We start from the raw sequence: 20,699 nt of genomic DNA, 5'->3' as shown, positions 1-20,699 counted from the left end.
ATATCACGATATATATTTTTTTCCGCACCATCAATTATCGATATGCTCGTGCTAAGTATCGATTTTTTTTCCTGTTTTTCAAAACCTTTTCTGCTTTTTCACTAAAATGTGCAGGTACGTCTTCACAGAAATTGTGTCACTGTTTGTTGAAGGAACCAATATATTGTTTACTGGAATATTGCACTATAATGGTGTCACTGGTAAGAAAGACCCTATTTTTTTATTTACAGACAGCACAATTTTAGATACTTTTTCATTGACACTTATTTACAGTAATGTTGCACTAAAATAGTGTCACTGTTCATAGGACACTTTTTCAATGTATTGTCATTCAGAGATAAAAATAAAAATTGTATTTTTTCACTTAATCTTTTTTTTAATCGATAATCGCAGTATCGTCATATTGTGAGATAATCGTTATCATGAGCTTTGTATCGCGTATCGTATCATGAGGTACCCAGAGGTTCCCACCCCTACTTACAACTCATTCGTGTCGATTTTATACCAACTCTGCCATAATAAGGAAGTTCATTCAACATGTGTTGCTATAATCGTTTTGTTGTGCAACGTTCTCAACAGAAAGAGAATTTACTTCACAAAAATTCACTGATATAAAACAATGTTATTTGTATCACAAAGCTACTCATACTTAGACAGAGATTTATAAAAAAAATTATAATTCAAGTCACAATTCTTGTCTGTATCCATGGGGCATGTCCAGTAAAATAGTAATGGAGAGGGAGCTGCTCATGTGTTTATCTTTTCATTACAAGCACTTTGAAGACAGTGCTAGGATATATAAAAAAAAAAAGTATTTCTCCATCTGTGTAGCATTATTCAGATTCCTCAGGGCAACATCTTTGATGATCCTGGCAGGGGCGAGAGAGATAGAGAGAGAGTGAGAGGGAGAGAGAGAGAGTATAGGGCGTGGAGGGAGGCTGGGTAAAAGAGGAGAGGGTGGGGGTGTGCAGGGAAACCAGAGAGGGTGTTGTTCTCACAGAGGTGATGTGACCTTAACGGACCTCTCCCATAGAGACTGGGCTGAAACACAGCAATGTGGCAAAACTGATCACACATGCAGAAAACGCACTGCTATAATAACATGTATTTTAATGTTTCATACTTCTTCTGGCAAGATTTTTCCGGCATCTGATTTACTGACTGAACCTTAGGAAATATTAAGCCTGATGTATATCTGCAGGGTGGAATTAGCTGATTTGTCTGTCGTTGCAGGAAAAACGCCTTCATAACTCCATAACTCACATCCCATGTGTATCTGTCTCAGCTTGTGGAAGAAAAGGGAGGGAACGAACTGAAGAGAGAGGGAAGCGAAGGCAGAAAGAATGCACTGGGACCCAGTCATGTGATCTCTGCTTATTTATATAAAATACTACACTTTTATAGCAGCACAGTGATTACACGCTTGCATTATGGGGACCCTTAGTCGTTTTTCCAAGCTCTGTCTGCTCCCTGCGCCTGTAGCTCTTTTTTTCATTACCCAACATACTTTCCCTCTGCTTTTTTTTTTTTTTTAATCTTTCAGTGTGACGTGTGAGTGGAGTTCCTGCCCTTGTTTTATGCAGTGTAGTTCAGAGGGAGCGAGAGGGGCTCATGGAGAGGCGGTCGTACTCTGAGCTGTCATGGCTGAGATGAATTGAAAGTATATAAAGAGTGGGAGTCATTAGTGTTTGTCCTCGACGGATATAAGCAAGGCGGAGAGAGAAGAGAAGAGGAGTGCAAAGCTGGAAGAAAGTGGCAGGGAAGGAAAAAGATAGGTTGTCTGATTGGTTTGCCCATGAGCAAAGGTGGATGAAGGTCTACAGCTGAGACGTGGGCTTGTTGTTGGAGGAGAAAACAGCCTGAAGGAAAGCACCAGAGGAACGACAACAGGACAGGATGAGGTACCAGGGCAGGGTAAGGAGGTCCATGATGTGATGCTCTTCCTTCTCTTTGTTTCTGCCTATCTCACAGGTTTGACTTAACCTGCTTATAGAGGAATCTATACCATTTTGTCTTCTTTAAACAATTTTTTAAAAGTTACTGGAAATTCCCTTTAGCATCCATGGAGACGGCCAGGGTGAAAATACAAAGCAGAACAATGAGTCACTGAGACTGAGACCGTGCTGATGACTCAGTGCATATCTTTTGATCTCAGATTGTCCAAAGAGTTATTCGAGCTCACTTCCACTTTTCCCGATGATTTTTAGTGAAGCAGCTGTGGTGCCAGAGTGGCTCTGCTTTAAACTAAAGCGGTGGGCCAAGCCTTATAAGGAAGACAATCCAATGTGCTGAGCCCAGCCAAGCTTAGTCTGAGGCCTTGAGCCAAATTCACAGCGTTTAATCTCTCACTGGCTCTCGCTGCAGCAGCACCTACAAACCTACAAACCCACAGCAGCTTTGACTAAATCTCCACCACGCAAAACACTGAGCTCTAAAGCACGGGCAGAACAGAAGCTGTAGGCTGTAGAAAACTGGGCCTCAGGTTGGTTCTTTGAAGACGAAGCTGGAGGAATTACATGGAACCAATGCTCACTAAGTACAGTTTGTAAGCATCAACTTCACCATGGAAAGGATTTTTTTTCAGTTCTTTAACGTACCAGTCACAGCAGGAGCAATGTTTGTGTTTCCAAAACTAGATGAATTTTGTTCCACAAGTTGGTAAATGAGCAAATGCAAGACTTGTGACTAATGAGGGATTCATTCCCAAAAAAAAAAAATGGTACTTGCTGTGAAACAAAGGAGTGTTTTGTTGTTTTCATTGAACAGAATCACAGGACACATTATGATCTTTATGGCACATTAATAGTGGAGTCGGTAAGAAATGCAGATGCTTCAGCACATCTGGTATAGGTTTGGTATTAATAGTGGATGGGTGGGTAGCTGCTGTTGTGGATGTTACATTGATGAAGATCTCTGATGTGAAACACACGCATACACAGTCTGAATAAAGACATACGTATTGAAAAAGCAAAAATAAAGTAATTCCTCTTACTTTAGCATTGATGCTGACAAACCAACTAGATGTATTGACTGGCCTGGGTCTGACCCTGGCCTTCCTCTCACGTATCCTTTGGAAAGTCTGACTTTGACTGTAATTGCTGGGACACCCTTTCAGTTGGGAAACAACACCATAAGGTGAAGCAGAGTAGAGGGAGTGCCCGGTGACTTTCCTTTGCTCTCAACTCTTGGCCGTCTTCCACTGTTGTCCTTGTGTTTTTTCCAAGGATTTTCCTGCATCATGCCTTTGGAGATAATGACCTTTGAGCTGTGTTAAGCAGCCAAATGAGACCCTTGGGAGGAAGTCTTTCCCCTTTGTTCCATTTTCTGCATGTTTTTATGAATGTTCGACCCAACGCCTTGTTACGATGATGGGCATTTCACACTGAAGCTTGGGGACTGTGTGCTTGTTTAGGATGCCTGGATATCTATCATCAGTAAGTAAGGCCTGCTGACACGTTTATCTCTTTCTACGCGTCTGTACAAGTGGCTGTGCCTGTAAAGTCTCCTCAGGGCGTGTTTTATGTTTGCCCTATCCTATGCTGCATGACCTTACTGTCTTTTTGACCTGTGTACATCACAGTAGGAAAATCTTGTCTGGTGATAAAAAAAAAGAGTGTGTACTGTAAATAGATCTTATTTCGATAACTGTGCCTTGTCTGGTGTGTTTATCCTTTGAATTCCTAACATGACGTCATTGGTTAATCCTGGCACAGCTTTGTGTAGCTGTTTTTACTTCGTGGGTTTACTGCAGACTGTTTAGATGATGTGGCTCCATTAAATTTGACATTTGATGCATGACTTTCTCATATTGTTTTTAAAGCAGTCTTTGAATGCATACCATCACTATCCATAAACAAGTCTTATGCTGCAAATCATTAAATGTTGTTATTTTGAGCACCAGATGGTTATTGCATACAAAACTAGACGAGCACGCCAGTGGGGGAAGATTTTTGTCTTTACTGCTTGTCAACAAATTGGTTTCTGGATTTTTACAAGTGGATCACCTTCACTGATGGGCAGATGTGTGCCTCTTTTAAAAATGACTTAGCTCTTCTCTATGTGAAAGATTTTATAAACGCATACTTCCTCCATGTGTTGACCTTTATCCACATGGATGCAGTGTTTTATTTTCTGAGGTTCCATAGTTGGAATGTCTGGAAATACTTTTTCGCCTCCCTTCCTTTGTCCTTTGAATACATTATATATTGGGAGCCCCCTGATTATTGGGTCAGAAACATATGATGATCTCTGTAAATCTGGCACAACAACCTGTGGCTGAAACCTAAACAGTCAAAATATTCTAAGGTTCAGAAAATGACACAATGTGAATTTTAGAAATAGGATTGTTTTTTGCCCCTTGACCCAGAAGAAAGAAAGGAAGCGGGAAAATGGATGAGTGGAGTTTGTGTTTTGGAGAAAATATCGACTCAGTTCCCAAAAAAGTCCCCGTTCCTTCAATCTGAATCTTTTATGCAGTGAACACTTCAGGGAAGGTCAGCGAGGTTTCTTTTTTCTCTTTTCTTCTTCGTAGGAGATGAACGTGGATGGCAGAGTGCGGCTGGTGATGGAGAGCGCTCTCACAGCTCGAGACAGGGTCGGAGTGCAGGACTTTGTCCTGCTGGAAAACTACAACAGTGAGGTAGCCTTCATCGACAACCTGCGGAGACGCTTCAGGGAAAACCTCATCTATGTAAATTTGATTTTTTACCTTTTTTCACCAAACTTTAACACTTCAGCCATTATGGTGAACTTCTTGTTTATTCATCTCTTGATCTCTTGACTCAGACATACATTGGTTCAGTGTTGGTGTCAGTGAACCCTTACAAAGACCTCGAGATTTACTCCAAGGCTCAGATGGAGCGTTACAGAGGGGTCAGCTTTTATGAAATATCCCCTCACATGTAAGTCAACAGATTTCTTCTTTATCATGTTTCTAATGTGCAAAAACATAGCACTGAGTTGAATTTTTTTTTTTTTTTTTTTTTAAATGTTACGCAACTCACAGATCAGCTTAGTGAGCGGGCCAAACAGGCAGATAAGTCAGGGAGGAAAGGAAAGTATACATTAAATACAATCTGTGTCTCTCTGTGTCCCTTATCCCTTTACAAGCAACATAATGTTGCCTGTAAACTCTATTATTCTTATTTCTCTTAAAGAAAATTAAAAAAAACAGGACATTTCTCAAGGTGAAAAATGACCATACACAAAGTGTGATTGTGTAAATGTATTTATTGTCTTTTCCAAAGTGATATCATTTAACGAGGCCATTATTGTTTAGAAAAGACTTTTGATATTGTGAGACACCACTATAAAGTGTATTTATTTCCATTGACTGAATGCACAAAAAGCTTAAAAAGTAAAACATTAACTATTGTTAAAGAAAGATATTGATCCATTGATGATCTATAAATGCTTACTCGGATCGTGTTTGCAAAGTAGGCTACTCTGATCACAAGCTGTCTGTCTACAGCAACACATTAGACAGAGAAACACTCACTACTAGGGATGTCCTGATACAACTTTTTCACTTCCGATATGATACCGATATTGCAGCCTTGCATATCTGCCGATACAGATATTGAGCAGATACAATATCAGCGTGAATCATACAAACTTTTGTCACTTATTTTGTAGTGTGGAATGTTAGAAAAGGCTTGATCAAGTGATGTCACTCAAACAGAGATCAATAGTCAGCAACAGTAGGTTACATTGTTGGATTGTGAACCACAGTCACCTATGGATGGAAGTGTTGGAGCAGAACATTTTATCGGAGAATTTATATCAGTGATTTTAGATACAGTACAATAACATACAATCAACATTACCAATTCTACTCTTCAAAATATAATTTTCATCATATCAAGCATCCACCACGTTTGACATGTTTGTTGGACTGTAGTTGAAGCAGTTTTTGTGTTCCTCTCAGCTATGCTTTGTCAGATAACACATACCGGGCCATGCGCACTGAGAGGAAGGACCAGTGTATCCTCATTTCCGGAGAGAGTGGAGCAGGTAAAACGGAGGCCTCCAAGAAGATCCTGCTCTACTACACTGTCACCTGCCCCACGGGGGATCATATGGCTGCCCTGGGGGAACGCCTGCTTCAGTCAAACCCTGTCCTGGAGGTATTTATTAATGACTTTTCCTACTGGGCAGTCGCTGAGTAAAAGTAATGAAAGTATTGCTCTTTCACAAACATTTATTAAATGTTTTCCTTTATACAGTATGTCATTTTCTTTCGCAGGCATTCGGCAATGCTAAAACGCTGAGGAATGACAACTCCAGCCGCTTCGGAAAATACATGGATGTCCAGTTTGATTTTAAGGTAAATTGATAGCTGTTATAGATTCGTTATATGTGTTCATCAGAAAAAAAAAGTGTCCTTTTCAAACATATGCAGTCAAATATTAGTTATTTTCTGCTGAGTCACTTTGGTGAAGTATTTAGTCAATTTGGTGACAGTATTTACATCCTCTCAAGACACACAAAACACCTTTTCTCTGAAGATGTTTGCTCTGTAATATTGTCTCCCTCATCCTTGAACCTAACAAGCAGTAAACCTGTCAATCACCTGGGGTGGCACCCGAGCTAGTTATCCAATCAGATTCCCCGAAGTTCCGGCCCTAAGCAAATTAGTTTAAACAGTTTTTTGGTTGCTGTTTTTTTGCAGTTTTGGATGTAGCCACAATTTCTTCTTATTTGAGGAGTGTTAGTGTGATATATTATTTTAATAGCAATATTATAAATTGAATGTGATATTGACATATACCCATGATGGATATTATCTCCTTCATCCATCTCTTTCTAATGTTTTTTTTTGAAGGGTGTACCAGTGGGTGGTCACATTTTGAACTATTTACTGGAGAAATCCCGCGTCGTCCACCAGAACCATGGCGAGAGGAACTTTCACATCTTCTATCAGCTCCTGGAGGGCGGGGACGATGATCTGCTCAAATCACTGGAGCTGGAGAGAAATCCACAGAATTACAACTATCTGGTCAAGGTGTGCATTTCAAAAATTTTATATTGGTTATTTAATTTGAAATAGAGATCAGTTCATTGTATTTTTTTTATTGTCTGTTTTAGGGAAACTGCCCCAGAATCAGCTCCATTAATGACAAGAATAGTTGGAAAACAGTGATGAATGCTCTGCTTGTGATTGGCTTTGTCGAAGAAGAAGTGCAGGTCAGTGACATACTGTCGATGGGTTTATGCCGTTCTGAACAGGTGTAAGTGTACAAAGAACATTTTCTAATGACTTGTATCTAAAAGTTTGGTCCTGGTGTTTGATTTCAGAATTTGATGAACATCATTGGTGGGATTCTCCATCTTGGAAACACTCAGTTTGGTGAAGGAGAGGAAGGAGAAACATATGTCACCAATGAGGACCAAATATTAACTCTCGAAAAGGTCAGCAGAGCAGTTCCCTGAATTAATAGCATGAAAAAAACCACAACCCAAAAAAAAAGAAGAAAGAAAACTGCATCTCTCTGAAAGGACGTTTTGTTTTGCAGCTGTTTGGTGTTAATAGTTCAGCTCTCACTGAGGCCGTCACTCACAAGAAGCTCACAGCCAAAGGAGAGGAGGTGAAGATGTTGTCCCTGTCTCTGCAGCTGGTGGGTGTATTGCGTTCAATAGCTATTGTATCATTATTATTTTTTTGTGCACGATAGATGATCAGCCCGCTAAATTTCGAGCAAACTTTGTCTGCCCGCGACGCGCTCGCTAAGTCCGTTTATCGTCGCACCTTTAACTGGTTGGTGGAGAAGATCAACCAGTCTCTGGCTCAGAAGGTGATGCAAAAATTCAAAGACAGCAGCTGTGATTGGCCCACGCCTTTGGGGATCTGAATAATGTTCTTTATGTCATGCAGGATGAAATCCATCACAGCAGAAAAGATTTCTCTGTCATTGGGGTTCTGGATATTTATGGCTTTGAGGTTTTGCAGCACAACAGGTAGGACAGCCGATAACCTTCCAGTTGTGACTATATAATGCATTTTATGTGAATATATCTTCAGTTTTGAGCAGTTTTGCATCAACTACTGCAACGAGAAGCTCCAGCAGCTGTTCATTGAGCTCACCCTTCAATATGAGCAGGAAGAGTATGAGACAGAGGGGATTGCAGTGCGTCCTTTTTTATTATTACTATTGTGAAAGCTAATATATATTTTGGTGATTATGTTCACTTTATTAAAACCACATTTTCGAATTTTGAACGTAGTGGGAGACAGTGCAATACTTTGACAACAAGATCATCTGTGAACTCATTGAGGAGAAGCACAAAGGCATCATCTCCATTATGGTGTGTGTAATACATGCAGCCCTCTATGCTTGACCTTCAATATTCTGCTTTTTCTTCTTTAACTTGATGACTTTGCCTTAGAATGAGGAGTGTCTGCGACCTGGGGAGACATGTGATGCCTCCTTTCTTGAGAAAATGGAGGACAGCATTGGTGGTCATCCGCACTTTGTCACGTGAGTATCCTCTTGTTTGAAAGCTAATGTTTCTATTTGACGGTTTGTCACATCTGTGTTTGTGTGGCTCTCAGACACAAGTTGGCAAATGGAAAAACTCGTCGAGTCATGAGTAGGGAGGAGTTCAGGTTGTTGCATTATGCTGGAGAGGTCAGCTACAATGTGAACGGTGAGACGATATTAAAACAAAATGAAGGACTTTGGCATAAATTTGGCATATAATATAACTGCAGCGCATTACTCACAAATTCACCCAATACCTTCTCTTTTTAGGTTTTCTCGACAAGAACAATGATTTGCTCAGCAGGAGCCTCAAAGAGGTGAGAATGAGCTCTGAAGCAGACTTGTCGTGGCTTTTGCTGCTGTTGACATGCAGCTGTGTTTTTGTCTGTTTAGGTCATGTGCCAGTCAGACAACCAGATTCTGAGTCACTGCTTCCGCAGAAAGGAAGTGAATGACCAGAAACGTTCAGAGACGGTGAGAATATCACTTTTCCTTCCCTAGTTTTCACATACAGTTGCATTGCATACATGTCTACATGTAGTTATATGTTTGCTTTTTTTATTGATTTATTTTCTTTTGCAAAAATAGAAAAATGCAAGTTCCAATAATTTTATAAGTGAAGTTGCTCAGCCAAGGATTGTTTTTACTTAAATACAGACTTAGTTTTCAATGACTGTTACCTCTTTATTCTGTCAAGAATGTTTGGCTTTATAGTAATATGTGGTTTTAAACCAGTGGTTTACAAACTTTTTTTGGCCCAAGTACCCCATTTTTCTTATTTCTGAATCCAATTACCCCCTTTGTCTGCAACCAAAACTATTTAAAACCAACTATAGAGCATAATGATGGTGTGAACGAGTGATGAAACACATTTTAAAGAACCTCATTTTGTAAATAAATGGAATGAAACAATATTTTGTGCAGTGGTTGCTAACTTTTTTTAATTGTGACCCCATTTTCCAAAGACTTTTTGATCATGTTTGAGCTTAGATATTTATTTATTTATTATTGCATTTTAGTTTCACTAGATTTTTCACAGAGTAAATACAGTTGTTCAGAATCGTGTGTTGTTTTAGTTTTAAAAAGTGAATAATAATCAAAAATCATTCAAGCATCTATTTACATTTTTCATAAATTTCAGGCAATCCCATTTAAACTCCAGGCGTCTCCATATGGGGTCCCGACCCCAAGGTTGAAAAACACTGATTTAGTGGCTCCTGAAAAGATTTATGTCTATAGCTATTATCATTTATAGTCATCTCACACCCGGACTGATGCTTTATTTGTTAATTTTGCACTCTCCCTCTCCCTCAAGCACCCCCTGTAGTGCCATCGCATACCCCTAGGGGTACACGTACCCTCATTTGAGAAACATTGGTTTAAACCATTCAAATGGTAAATCATTGAGCCCGAAAAGGTCTCATGATCATGTATTTGTCATCCAGGCTTCCACCCAGTTTAAAAACAGTCTGATGAAACTGATGGAGATCCTCATGTCGAAGGAGCCGTCATATGTGCGCTGCATCAAACCCAATGACTCCAAGCAGCCAGGTAAACCTTCAGTGACTTAAAGGTGCAGTCCGCGACTTTCAGATCCCTCTCTCCCCCTTCCTCCCTGCTGCTCTCTTGCCTTGCCTCCAAACTTTCCAAAGTCCCTCCCTCAGCGGAGCTAACAAGCTAACGTTAGCCAGACAGTAACATTACAGTGATATAACATGCACTGTTAAAAGCATATTACTGCAGCGCTTCTCTCTCTCAACGTGCACACACCTCAGCAACAACAGCAGCAACACAGTGTCACTTACAGCAGCCCACACGGAGGCTGCTGCGCGCACATGAACAACACATGCACCACAGAGTTCTCGTGTAATAATTACAAAAAAAAATATAATGTAAATCAAGCAGCAGTATTTACCTTTCAAGCAGAAAAGTTGCTAATTCCATCTTCTACTCCTCCAGACCATACACTGTAAAAAAAAGACGGCGCTACAGCCCCGGGAAAGGGGCGGGGCCTGTGAGCAACAGCTGTCAGACAGCCCATCAAACACAAACCTGGCTCTGATTGGTTCTTTTGGCTCAGTCGCGGTGCATTCTGGCAATCTGCCAAAGGCTGCAGGAGCAGCAGGGGGGCTCAATGAGCCTGTTTTTTTCACACAAACACTAGTTTGATGTAAAGCTGTCCTTACATAGTGACAGCTTTAGCAAATATGACAAAAACTATTTTTTTTAACAGTTGCAGACTGCACCTTTAAGGGGAGCCTATAAAGAGCTCAAAGAAATGTCTTGCTGGATCTAAATGGTCTTTATTGCTCAGAGGATTACACTCAATGCTTTTAATATTTTCCAATAGGAAAGTTTGATGAGGTTCTTGTCAGACACCAAGTGAAGTACCTGGGCCTGATGGAAAATCTGAGGGTCAGGAGAGCTGGCTTTGCCTATCGTCGACGCTTTGAAGCTTTCCTTCAGAGGTGAAGGATTTATAGTCCTGTACACTCTGTACACTCCATAGCCATTCCTCTGTTCTGTTGATGCTCTATGTCTAATGCCTTCAGGTATAAGCCTCTATGTCCAGAGACGTGGCCAAATTGGAATGGATGTCTCAGTGATGGCGTTTCAACGCTGGTCGAGCACTTGGGTTACACACCAGAGGAGTACAAACTGGGAAGGTAACCTGTTTGTCTTAAGTTTGTATTAAATGTTGAACAATGATTGTTGTTTGTTAAGAGCTCTAAGTTACTTTTTTGGTCTCCTTATATATTATGCAGATCAAAAATCTTCATTCGTTTCCCAAAGACGCTTTTCACCACTGAAGACGCTCTGGAAGCGAAAAAGCCTGAGATTGGTGAGTGACAGGGAACAAACACATCCTCCCATCTCTCACAATATGCAGTTTATACACAACATGCTGCCATCCTTGACAACACACATGTAGATTGTTAAGAATCCTAAACTTTGATTAGGTCTCTGATTTTTATTTATTGAAAAAATGTTGATCCATACTCTATTGGTTTGATCTTTTTTGATTCCAGCATTGATCCTGCAAAAATCATGGAGAGGTTACACAGAAAGATCGAAGTACCAGCGCATCAGACACGCAGGTCAGAGCACCACCTGCTGGTGACTCACTCATACAGCAGTGCATCCTACCACCCATCCATTCATCCATCTCAACTTGCATATTATCCCAAACTGACTCAGGTGCTGATGTTACAAGATGGACTAATGTCATTTCTATGTAAAATGTATAAACCCCAATGAACCCAGGAAGGAAGAAAATCAAAAGAAAAACCATAGAATAGTGAGAACATGCAAACTTCACACTCTAACTGAACCTAAAAACGATACATTTTTGCATTTGTCCAACATAATTTTCACCTAAGTTGATTTTTTGAGGGGGTTACATTTTTATTATTTTTGGTCCATTTTAAACTTTCTTCATAATGGTACATGTAAACTCAGGGTTCCTGCGGATCCTTAAAAAGTCTTAAAAGGCATTCAATTCATGAATCTAAGAATAAGGCCTTAATTGTCATTAAGATGTCTTAAATCACTGTTTCAAAAGTCTTAAATTTTAATACATAATAAGTATGATTTTATGATTGTATTTATAGTCTAACGTTTTAAAATAACATTGTTTTTGATATATATGCATATATATATATATAATTTACGGTAACATGATTGCGCACTCACGACAACCTCAAAACAGTGACATGGTGGCAGCGTGACTCTGTGCTTGTAGCAACTTTCAACAACAAGGAGAATTGTAAATTTAAAGAAAATCGCGTGTCCAACAAAGATTTTTCTTAATGGTTTTTAGTTTTTGTAATTTTGTTGTTTCATAGATTTCATTATATGTATTTTTGTGTTTGCTTTGGGGGCTGCCAGTTGCACGTCTGCACAAGACACTGGAATAAATTGACCCTAACTCTATGTAATTTATGTGGCGTTTTTCCCCCAGTTGTTTTTACTGTGAAGTTGGTCTTAAATTGAATTTGAAATGGCATTAAAAAGTCGTGAATTTAATTTGACTGAAGCTGTAGGAACCCTGATCACAGTACAGGTCTAAACATATGTCTGTATATTTCCAGTGATAGTGATCCAGTCAGCGTGGCGAGGAATGAAAGGGCGCAGGCGAGCTAAAAGGCGTCGGCAGGCCGCTGATTTAATACGCAGGTGCTTTACTTACACTTTCTTTTGTTTTTGACCTATTTGCTGCCATAGCATTACTGTATGTGTGAGCAGTTCACTTAAACCTTGTTTCGCTCTTTGTTTTAGGCTCATAAAGGGCTTCATTTACCGCCATGAAGAATACGGGCCAGAGAATGACTATTACCTCCATCATATACGGTACTCCTTTCTGAAGAACGTGCGTCAAAACCTGCCCAAGAACGTTCTGGACAAAAGCTGGCCAACACCTCCAGCTTTACTTGCTGAGGTATCACCTCAGCTGAATATGATAGATTTTTTTGATGAAATATTAATTGCATGAGTGGTTCTTCTTCATATGAACATTGTGCCTTGGCAATCCCATTATCCCTACAGGCCTCGGACCAACTACAAAGGCTGAACATGCAGAACATGGTCAATAAGTACTGCAACAGGGTCCAGCCTGAATGGAAGAAACAGGTAGACACTACGGAAAACAAAAGTAGTTACTGTAGCTGAGCATGCATGGGTGTTATAATTCAAGTTTTAAATGGACTTTGTTTTGCAGATGATGCAGAAGGTTGTGGCCAGTGAGATCTTCAAGGATCAGAAAGACAGCTACCCTTTAACTGTTGGACGGCTGTTTTTGGACACCAGGCTCGGTAAATTCTCACAACTTAGTATCCAATAGAGGAAAGAAAAGATGTAACATTCACACAGAGGAGTTTTATTGTTTCAAACAGAACGTGAGCAAATCAGTCTTAAAGTGATCCAGTCTCTTGGCAGCGACAAAGTCCAGGTAAGTAACAGACGTGAAGCATAAGCTGCAAAACCCACAATCAGTGCAACGTAATGCATTTCCTTGTGCTTCTCAGTACGGAGTTCCTGTTGTAAAGTACGACAGGAGGGGTTTTAAGCCTCACACTCGTCAGCTGCTCCTGACCAACACGTTTGCCGTCATTGTGGACCGAAATAAGATCAAACAGCGGATTGATTATGCAGCTCTGAGAGGTGAACACCAGCCTAATTCACAATATGTGTTTTCATAGAATTTATGACATTTTTATAAGCGCAAAAGTCACATCCAGCCTTGCTCATGTGATAAAAAGACAGGAATTGTGTGTTTTTTTTAAAATGTGACATCATATACAACTTCAACATTATTTTTATTTTATTATTATTTATTTTTTCTCTTTAAAGTATAAATGTTATAACCTGAACCCTCTTCTTCAAGCCCCTTGTGGGTTTTTTGGGTTTTCCCTGGCATGCCTTTTAAGTAGGTAGTGTTTCTTAAATGGGGGTATGTGTACCCCTAGGGATACGCAATGGCACTAGGGAGTACTTGAAAGAGAGAGAGAGAGAGAGGGGGAGAGGGGGAGAGATTAACAAATGAAAAGATTAAATATATTTTGTTTTATAATGTTTATTTTATTTAATTTTAAAATGATTCTCAAACTAAATATTACCAGCAACTCACAAAAAAACGACAAAAAAACACTTAATGAGAGAAAAAAATGCACAAAAATAACAGAGAAACATACAAAACGGCAAAAGAAACAACCAAATGACACCAAAAACACACACACTGAGAGAATAATTTAAATTATACAAAGAACACACAAAAAAAACAACAAAAACACACAAAATGAGAGAAAAATATGCTGAATAATAAAAAGAATAAACAACAATATAATACACAAAATGACAGAAAACACAAAATGATGATACAAATGATCTCGATTAGAACATAAACTGAAAATACAAGGATCAGTCTTGGTTCCACACCATAAATGATAAAAATTTAAGAAATAAATCTATTCAGGAATAACTAAATACTGTTTCATTCCACTTATTTACAAAATGAGATTCTTTAAAATGTGTGTCGTCACTCGTTTATTCCATCATCATGCAGCTTTTTCACAGAATTCTGATCAAAATATTGTAATCAGAAGGTATTGAGGAGGTATTTAGATTTAAAAGTAAGAGAAATGCGGCGGTTGAGCCAAAAATGTTTGAGAACCACTGCTCTAAAGTGTATTGATTTCTGGTACTGTCTATCCACTGTTGACATTATTATGTTTCGTTGCATTTTAAACACAAAATATGTGATTCATTTATGTTTCAGTGAGTAAATTTGTTTTTAAACTGTGAACAATTTAAAATATCATGCTTTCTCTGGATACAGGCATCTCTGTGAGCTCTCTCAGTGACGGGATGTTTGTTCTGCACATGCCTACTTCAGATAACAAACAGAAGGTGGAGTGAAACGCAACATTCATAACAGTATCCATGTGTAGCACCAGGGGTCCGGTTTAAATCCAGCTGTGTTTGCCTCAGGGTGATGCAGTTCTGCATAGTTTCCATGTCATAGAAGTGGTGACCAAGATATCCATGATGGCCTGCAAGATCAACTATGTCAACGTCTGCCCGGGCAGGTCGCATTCTTTACGTTTCTTTCTATCAGGTTTTACCCTCTGACCACACACGCTCTCTCATTATGTCTGTATTTATTTTCCTGTGCAGCATTCGCTTCTCTGTGGCTCGAGGCAAAGAAGGGATCATTGATTTTGTCAGAGGGTCTGAGCTGAAGGTGGCCAAAGGCAAACGAGGACATCTGCTCGTGGTGAGTCAGCAGATGTTTTGCGCTTTGCCGTGGGGAGCCGGCCCACAGGGATGGAGGGGATGTTTTGGTACCAAAAATATTTCCGTCAGCTGACTCTGTCCAATCTAATTCTCCTCTTCAGACGGCCCCTCGGATCAACACCACATGAAGAAACAGAAAGCGGCCACCAGAGAAAGGTTGTGTGATTACTGAGACCGGTGGACTGCCACTCAGACAGGATGATACCACGGTGTGCACAAGCTTTAAAAAAGAAAAAAAAAAAAAAAAAAAAGAAGATGCCTTTATTCTGAAAATATTTGCAACAACTATGGCTTAAATATTGCTGCAGCCATCACTCTACAAGTTTTGCAAATAATGATAACATGAAGTCACTGCTGCTCAATCTGCTTCATCTCTTTATTTTTTTATTATTTTCTTTTTACATTTAAATGACATGAAATATCTCGTGTGAAATCCTGTTGTTTTATTGCATTAGAAACAAACTACTAAAAATAAATAAATATTATCATAATTAACACATCAATAAATAGCAAATAAATGGTTAAAAATCCCAGTAGACGTCAAAAGAAAATGAGAAAAGTCTCATTTCTAACTTACAGTAAGAAGCAGGACAGAAGAATTGGGAAATATCCAAAACAAACCAAGCCATAGACCAGTAAAAGCAGTAAACAAAAAAAATAAATAAATAAAATATAAACCAAAGACAAAACTTGCTGTAAAAATGATCTTGAACTGTAAAATTTTGACAACACCACTAAAACTGACAAAAGCAGTCATGGCAATAATTCATAGGCCCTGTACGTGTGGGCTCAGCATTTTTTTTCTCCCTTTACATTGTCTGTGTTGTTTATTATACACATTCACACAAAGGTGTTTTTGAACCCAACAGCAGAAAGTCTCTGGCCATTTTGGTTAGGTAAAGGTCCAGATCCCTCAGAATGATGTAACCCTGCACCCGGCTGTCCCACAGTGTTATGGAGCCACTTTCTGGATTCAATGGTCTCCTTGTGGTGGCAGAAGTTGGTTTAACTCCAGAGTTCTTCAAGTAACTGATCTGAAAGAGGAAACAGCAATATAACACACACTACACTAGTTTTGGTGTCAGTTTCTGCAGAAAAAGATCCGAAAAACCTATTGTGACAATTCCATTCAATGTACCTTGTTTTTGTTTTGTTTTGTTTTAATGGTAAACTAATTGATTTTCACATTTGTCACTACTTTGATGCTTGAGAGCAAATACAAATTTGTTAGGAAGCAAATAAACATAAATGTTCACATTCCAAATATACACTGTTTTAATATGTTTTTTTTATTACATACTGTGTCAGTTTGAAACTATGTGTTCATCTGCCTTGTCCTAATAGTCCCTCCTATCTCCTTTCCTATCCACTTTTCCATAACTCCGGGGATGACGTCACGGAGTTTAGGTAAGGTGTTAGGGGAAGGCGATCACGTTTGTTTTGACAATCAGACGCACTTCCCCTAGGTGACGTAATAATCTGATGATCACGAAGGTTATAGTGACCGAAAATGTATTACTAAAAGTGCATTTATAACACTTTCCCCTGATGTAATCTAAAAAAATCACAAGGTTTGAATGAAAATAAAAGGAAAAGAGGCTACAAAGAACAAAAGTGAATAAACTTAAAAAATAAAAATAAAAAATGTCACAGAATTGTTGCTATCACTCACCTTCCACTCAGAAATATGAATTATGTTGAATAAAACATAATGTGTGTCTCCGATCCCTTTTTATAGAACGACAGAGTGCTCTGTTATAATCAGCTACAATCTGATTATATGGTTTACATATAAAATATGAGTTTTAGATTATTTAAAGTTGCTCAAAGCATATTATTGCACCGGTAATTTACGGGTGTGTATGTCCCTTTAAATGTTGTCGCCGCAAGGAATTGTGGGTCAGCATTATCTTGTCTCCTTTGGTAAAGGATGCATTAGTGTTTCCTAGGCTAAAGGAGGTTATAAAGGAAGCATTGAGCCTATTTTCCTCAGCTTCAAGAAAACTCGAACGCTTTTTTTTATCATGGCCACCACTTAAACACTTCCGGGGGTGAAGGAACAGTGGATAGGAAAGGAGATAGGAGGGACTATTTGGACGTAGCCTGAGCCTAGAGTTTACTATTCCTTTAAATATCATCCTGCTCCAGCACACCTGACTCTAATCAATGTCTAATCAATTAGCCCGAAAGCCTACTTAACACATTCAGGTGAGTTAAAGCAAGAAGGCATAACAGGTAAGCATTCATTGTTAAAGAGTTCAGTAAATATTACAAAAAATAAATACTTAATACTTAAAAAAATGTGAGCCAATTGTTTTTGCTTGAGTTTGAAAGGCAAAGTTATGTTTTTATCTTTTCAAAAATGCTTTCTTAGCAGAGTATGGAAGCTTAACATTTAAACCACTTTAGATATTACTGCAGAATAAATCAAAACCTATTCGTGTGTGTGTGTGTGAGAAACTTCCCAGTCAAACAAAATGAATAAAGTTAATATTTAGTGGTTTAATGTAGAATAACAAAAGACTGCTAAGGCAAATCATTTGGCACAGTCATTGAAAACAACAAACAAATCAAATATTATTATTAGTATTTATCTGTGTTTGCTTTGTCATTGTGATCCTGATAGTTTGGTCACTGTTGAGTGGTTATGAGAAATGGTTGTGTGGCTATGGTTATGGTTTCACACAGTTAAGGAAGTGAAATGTTTCATGTCACACATACTAAAGGGAGATTTTTTTTTAAAAAAAGAAGGAAAAAAAGCACTTCAAACGACTGTATTAGGCACATTCTGTGTAAGACGATGAAAGTCCAATAAATGGGCAGTCATGACTTAGTAGTGTGTGAGTACCTGACTCATGACTTGGCCCATCAAGTCTCTTAAATCCAGCTGAACGTTCCAAATACGCTGAGGTAAAGACCTTTTTCCTGCAGGCACTTCCAACTGCATCTTTTCCTCCTCCTCCAACTGCTTTCTTTTCCACTCCAACTTATTTGAGTACGCTTGCATGTCCCCCAAAACAGACTGCAGTCTGTCCATATCCTGGACACGCAACACAACACAAAACAAGCAGACAATTACATAAGCAACAAAAAAAGTTGCACAACGTCCCTCCTCTACGTAGACGATGATCTTTCATGGGAATTTTCTCATTCTGCAAGAGCATGACATTTAGACAATCCCATCATGTCTATTTAGTTCCCCCAACATGAAAAGAAAGTAAATATTGGTATGATTTCCTTTTGTGTGTGTGTGTCATTAGTCGCATTATGCAAACCAGACGGTATGTTATTATGTTATTATGAAATATCTCAGTCAGATACTAACCGTGAGCTTAAGCCAATCACAGAAGTCTGTAGAAAGCACAGGCAGGTCCTTCAGCTGTCGACTTCTGTCTTCAAAATCTTTATCTCCCAACTCCTGCTCCTTCTACACGACAACATGCACAGTAAAAAAGTTTGCATCATTCAGATCGCGTAATGAATGTGCACTTAGAATAGCAGTAATGGTTAAAAACGTACATATTTTGCCACCAGGTGCCTCACACCGGTTCGCGTGGACCTTGTGAGATTAAATGAGGTGTTGTATTTGTTCTTTAGGAGAGCAAAGGATGCGTCAGAGGCCTCCAAGCAGTTCACCAGCCCACAACAGACGACGAGGGCTCGCCACCAAGCACTCATCTGTTAACAGTTAGAACAAGGTGAGATCAGACAAAGGTAGATTTTAGGAGTATGAAATGACAAAGAAAAAGTTCTATCTTGAAAATGCTCCATGAATTTCAACAATAAACTTGCCTAAAATGTATTTTATTAGTTGGCAGTCGGACTTTTTTAAAGTGTCATCCAGAGAGTGCAAAGTTGTTAGAAATCAAACTAAAATGTTAAAAAAAATCAGTTCAATTTACATTTCTAGAGACAGGGTCAGGGTTGGGGTCAATTATTGTAAATGTATATTTAAAAATCTGTTGCTATCGTAATGAAATTGTAATTGTGTTTAGATAATTGACTTTGCAATTGCCATGAAATTCTATAATAATTGTTGATTATAATTTAACTCAGGACTATTAAAATGTTTCATAATATTAAGTTTTCCAACATTTCACCATTTGAAAAAATCTTGGGGTATACTGATACAAAAAGAGGCTCAGACGCTCACACCAACTATATTAAAGCATATATTTTCATTGATTAAGAAGCTTGACAAGGTAACCAATAGACAGGAAAAAAATTAGATATTTGTTTTTAGTGTATTTTACAGCTCTTACACTCATTATCATAAGAGATGCTAACACAAGAAGATGGCAAACTTTTATTAGGTTATTTATTTCAGGCTCAGTAGTGGTGAGTAATTGTAATTAATTTTCTGAGGATAAAAAGTAACTGTAATTGGAAAAAAAAATTCTAGTCACTGTAATCATAATCAAATTGTAATTGATCATGATCATTGAAGATGTCATTGCAACTGCAAATTGTAATTCTCCAAAGGCTTTTATTTTGAAGCAGCCACCAGATACCAGAATGTGAGGGAACAATCCAAGATATTAATGGCTTATTAAAATGACTACAGTTTAAGGTCATTGAAAAAAACACATATTCCATTTGCAACATTATTATTTTGATTAAATCTGAAAAAAAAAGCATATAGAAATATACAGTTTTTGGTAATCTGCACTGAAAATTTGCACAATACAGAATAAAATGCAAACATGCAAATATTTCTAACATATTAACTTCATATCAATAAAAGATATACTTACCATGCAGGAGTTTGCCATGTCTCTTTAAATGCACTACACTGATGCTTTGTTGAGCGATGTTGTGTGTATTTATTGCCTCAATTGTTGCTTTCAGTTTTCCTCAAATCAGTAGTTTTTTCCCCTTTATTTCCTCTCTTTCTCTCTCTCTCTCTCTCTCTCGATTTTCAATCTTGTTTCAGTATCTAGGTATCACCGTGGTTAACAGTGCGAGAGGAAGTAGTGCAAAACTGTATTTGCCAACAACATTTGATCATTTTACCCTCCTTCGTCACTAGACTCTTCCTTCTGCCTTTCATTATTTCATTATTGTTTGAATTTACTGTAGGACTCACGCAGCATGATTCTCCCTTTGTGGATGAAACCTGTGGTTGTCTGGTTTTGTACGGTACTTACCATCACATCTTCACTAAATAGCTTTTTTTTTACATCAAGCTATCAAGATTTTAATCTTAAACAGCAGCCAGAATTTTAAAACTCCATTAAAATAACATGTGATTTCTATTTTGACAGCAATCTGTGTCACTGTCAGAGTAGCTAAAATATAAGTACTACTATCTAATTGTCACATGGACATTTGCATGTGATGTCAACACAGGAACATTTATTAAACTTTTTTTTTTTTTTTTAATGTAGTTTTCGGGACATTTTATTTGAGAGAAATGTTTTAGAACAG

At 38.5% G+C, this 20,699-nt stretch overlaps 2 protein-coding genes across 2 annotated transcripts in view; one reads left to right on the top strand and one right to left on the bottom strand.

Annotated features, from left to right (window-relative positions):
- The first annotated feature begins 1,551 nt into the window (after positions 1-1,551).
- myo1ca (myosin Ic, paralog a) lies at positions 1,552-16,540 on the top strand. Its single transcript, XM_028465907.1, has 32 exons — positions 1,552-1,914; positions 4,532-4,690; positions 4,786-4,901; positions 5,927-6,125; positions 6,245-6,325; positions 6,824-7,003; positions 7,087-7,185; positions 7,297-7,410; positions 7,515-7,586; positions 7,674-7,793; positions 7,874-7,956; positions 8,021-8,126; positions 8,224-8,304; positions 8,386-8,477; positions 8,552-8,646; positions 8,751-8,797; positions 8,874-8,954; positions 9,926-10,031; positions 10,831-10,948; positions 11,033-11,146; positions 11,246-11,322; positions 11,510-11,578; positions 12,572-12,656; positions 12,759-12,918; positions 13,026-13,109; positions 13,198-13,291; positions 13,373-13,428; positions 13,505-13,640; positions 14,815-14,885; positions 14,967-15,064; positions 15,153-15,252; positions 15,374-16,540. The coding sequence occupies exons 1-32, from the start codon at positions 1,897-1,899 to the stop codon at positions 15,398-15,400; spliced, it is 3,138 nt and encodes a 1,045-aa protein (XP_028321708.1). The 5' UTR covers positions 1,552-1,896; the 3' UTR covers positions 15,401-16,540.
- LOC114475241 (uncharacterized) overlaps positions 15,950-20,699 on the bottom strand; it is a 20,143-nt gene continuing 15,393 nt past the window's right edge. Inside the window, exons 2-5 of the mRNA XM_028465909.1 lie at positions 18,792-18,950; positions 18,598-18,699; positions 18,121-18,312; positions 15,950-16,306 (exon numbers count right to left, since the gene is read on the bottom strand). Of these exons, the coding sequence (XP_028321710.1) occupies positions 16,103-16,306; positions 18,121-18,312; positions 18,598-18,699; positions 18,792-18,950 (657 nt within the window). The 3' untranslated portion in view covers positions 15,950-16,102. The remainder of the gene's footprint in view (positions 16,307-18,120; positions 18,313-18,597; positions 18,700-18,791; positions 18,951-20,699) is intronic.

This window comes from Gouania willdenowi, chromosome 14 (assembly GCF_900634775.1).
Source record: "Gouania willdenowi chromosome 14, fGouWil2.1, whole genome shotgun sequence".
In the NCBI taxonomy this organism is placed as follows: domain Eukaryota; kingdom Metazoa; phylum Chordata; class Actinopteri; order Blenniiformes; family Gobiesocidae; genus Gouania; species Gouania willdenowi.
Note: the sequence above shows the minus strand (reverse complement) of the source record. Positions and strands in the feature narration are given on the sequence as shown.

Excerpts from the sequence above, each read along its gene's own strand:
- myo1ca (XM_028465907.1), top strand. Across the intron at positions 7,411-7,514 it reads AAATATTAACTCTCGAAAAG|CTGTTTGGTGTTAATAGTTC; the intron begins GTCAGCAGAGCA and ends TTTGTTTTGCAG. Across the intron at positions 12,657-12,758 it reads GCCGCTGATTTAATACGCAG|GCTCATAAAGGGCTTCATTT; the intron begins GTGCTTTACTTA and ends TCTTTGTTTTAG.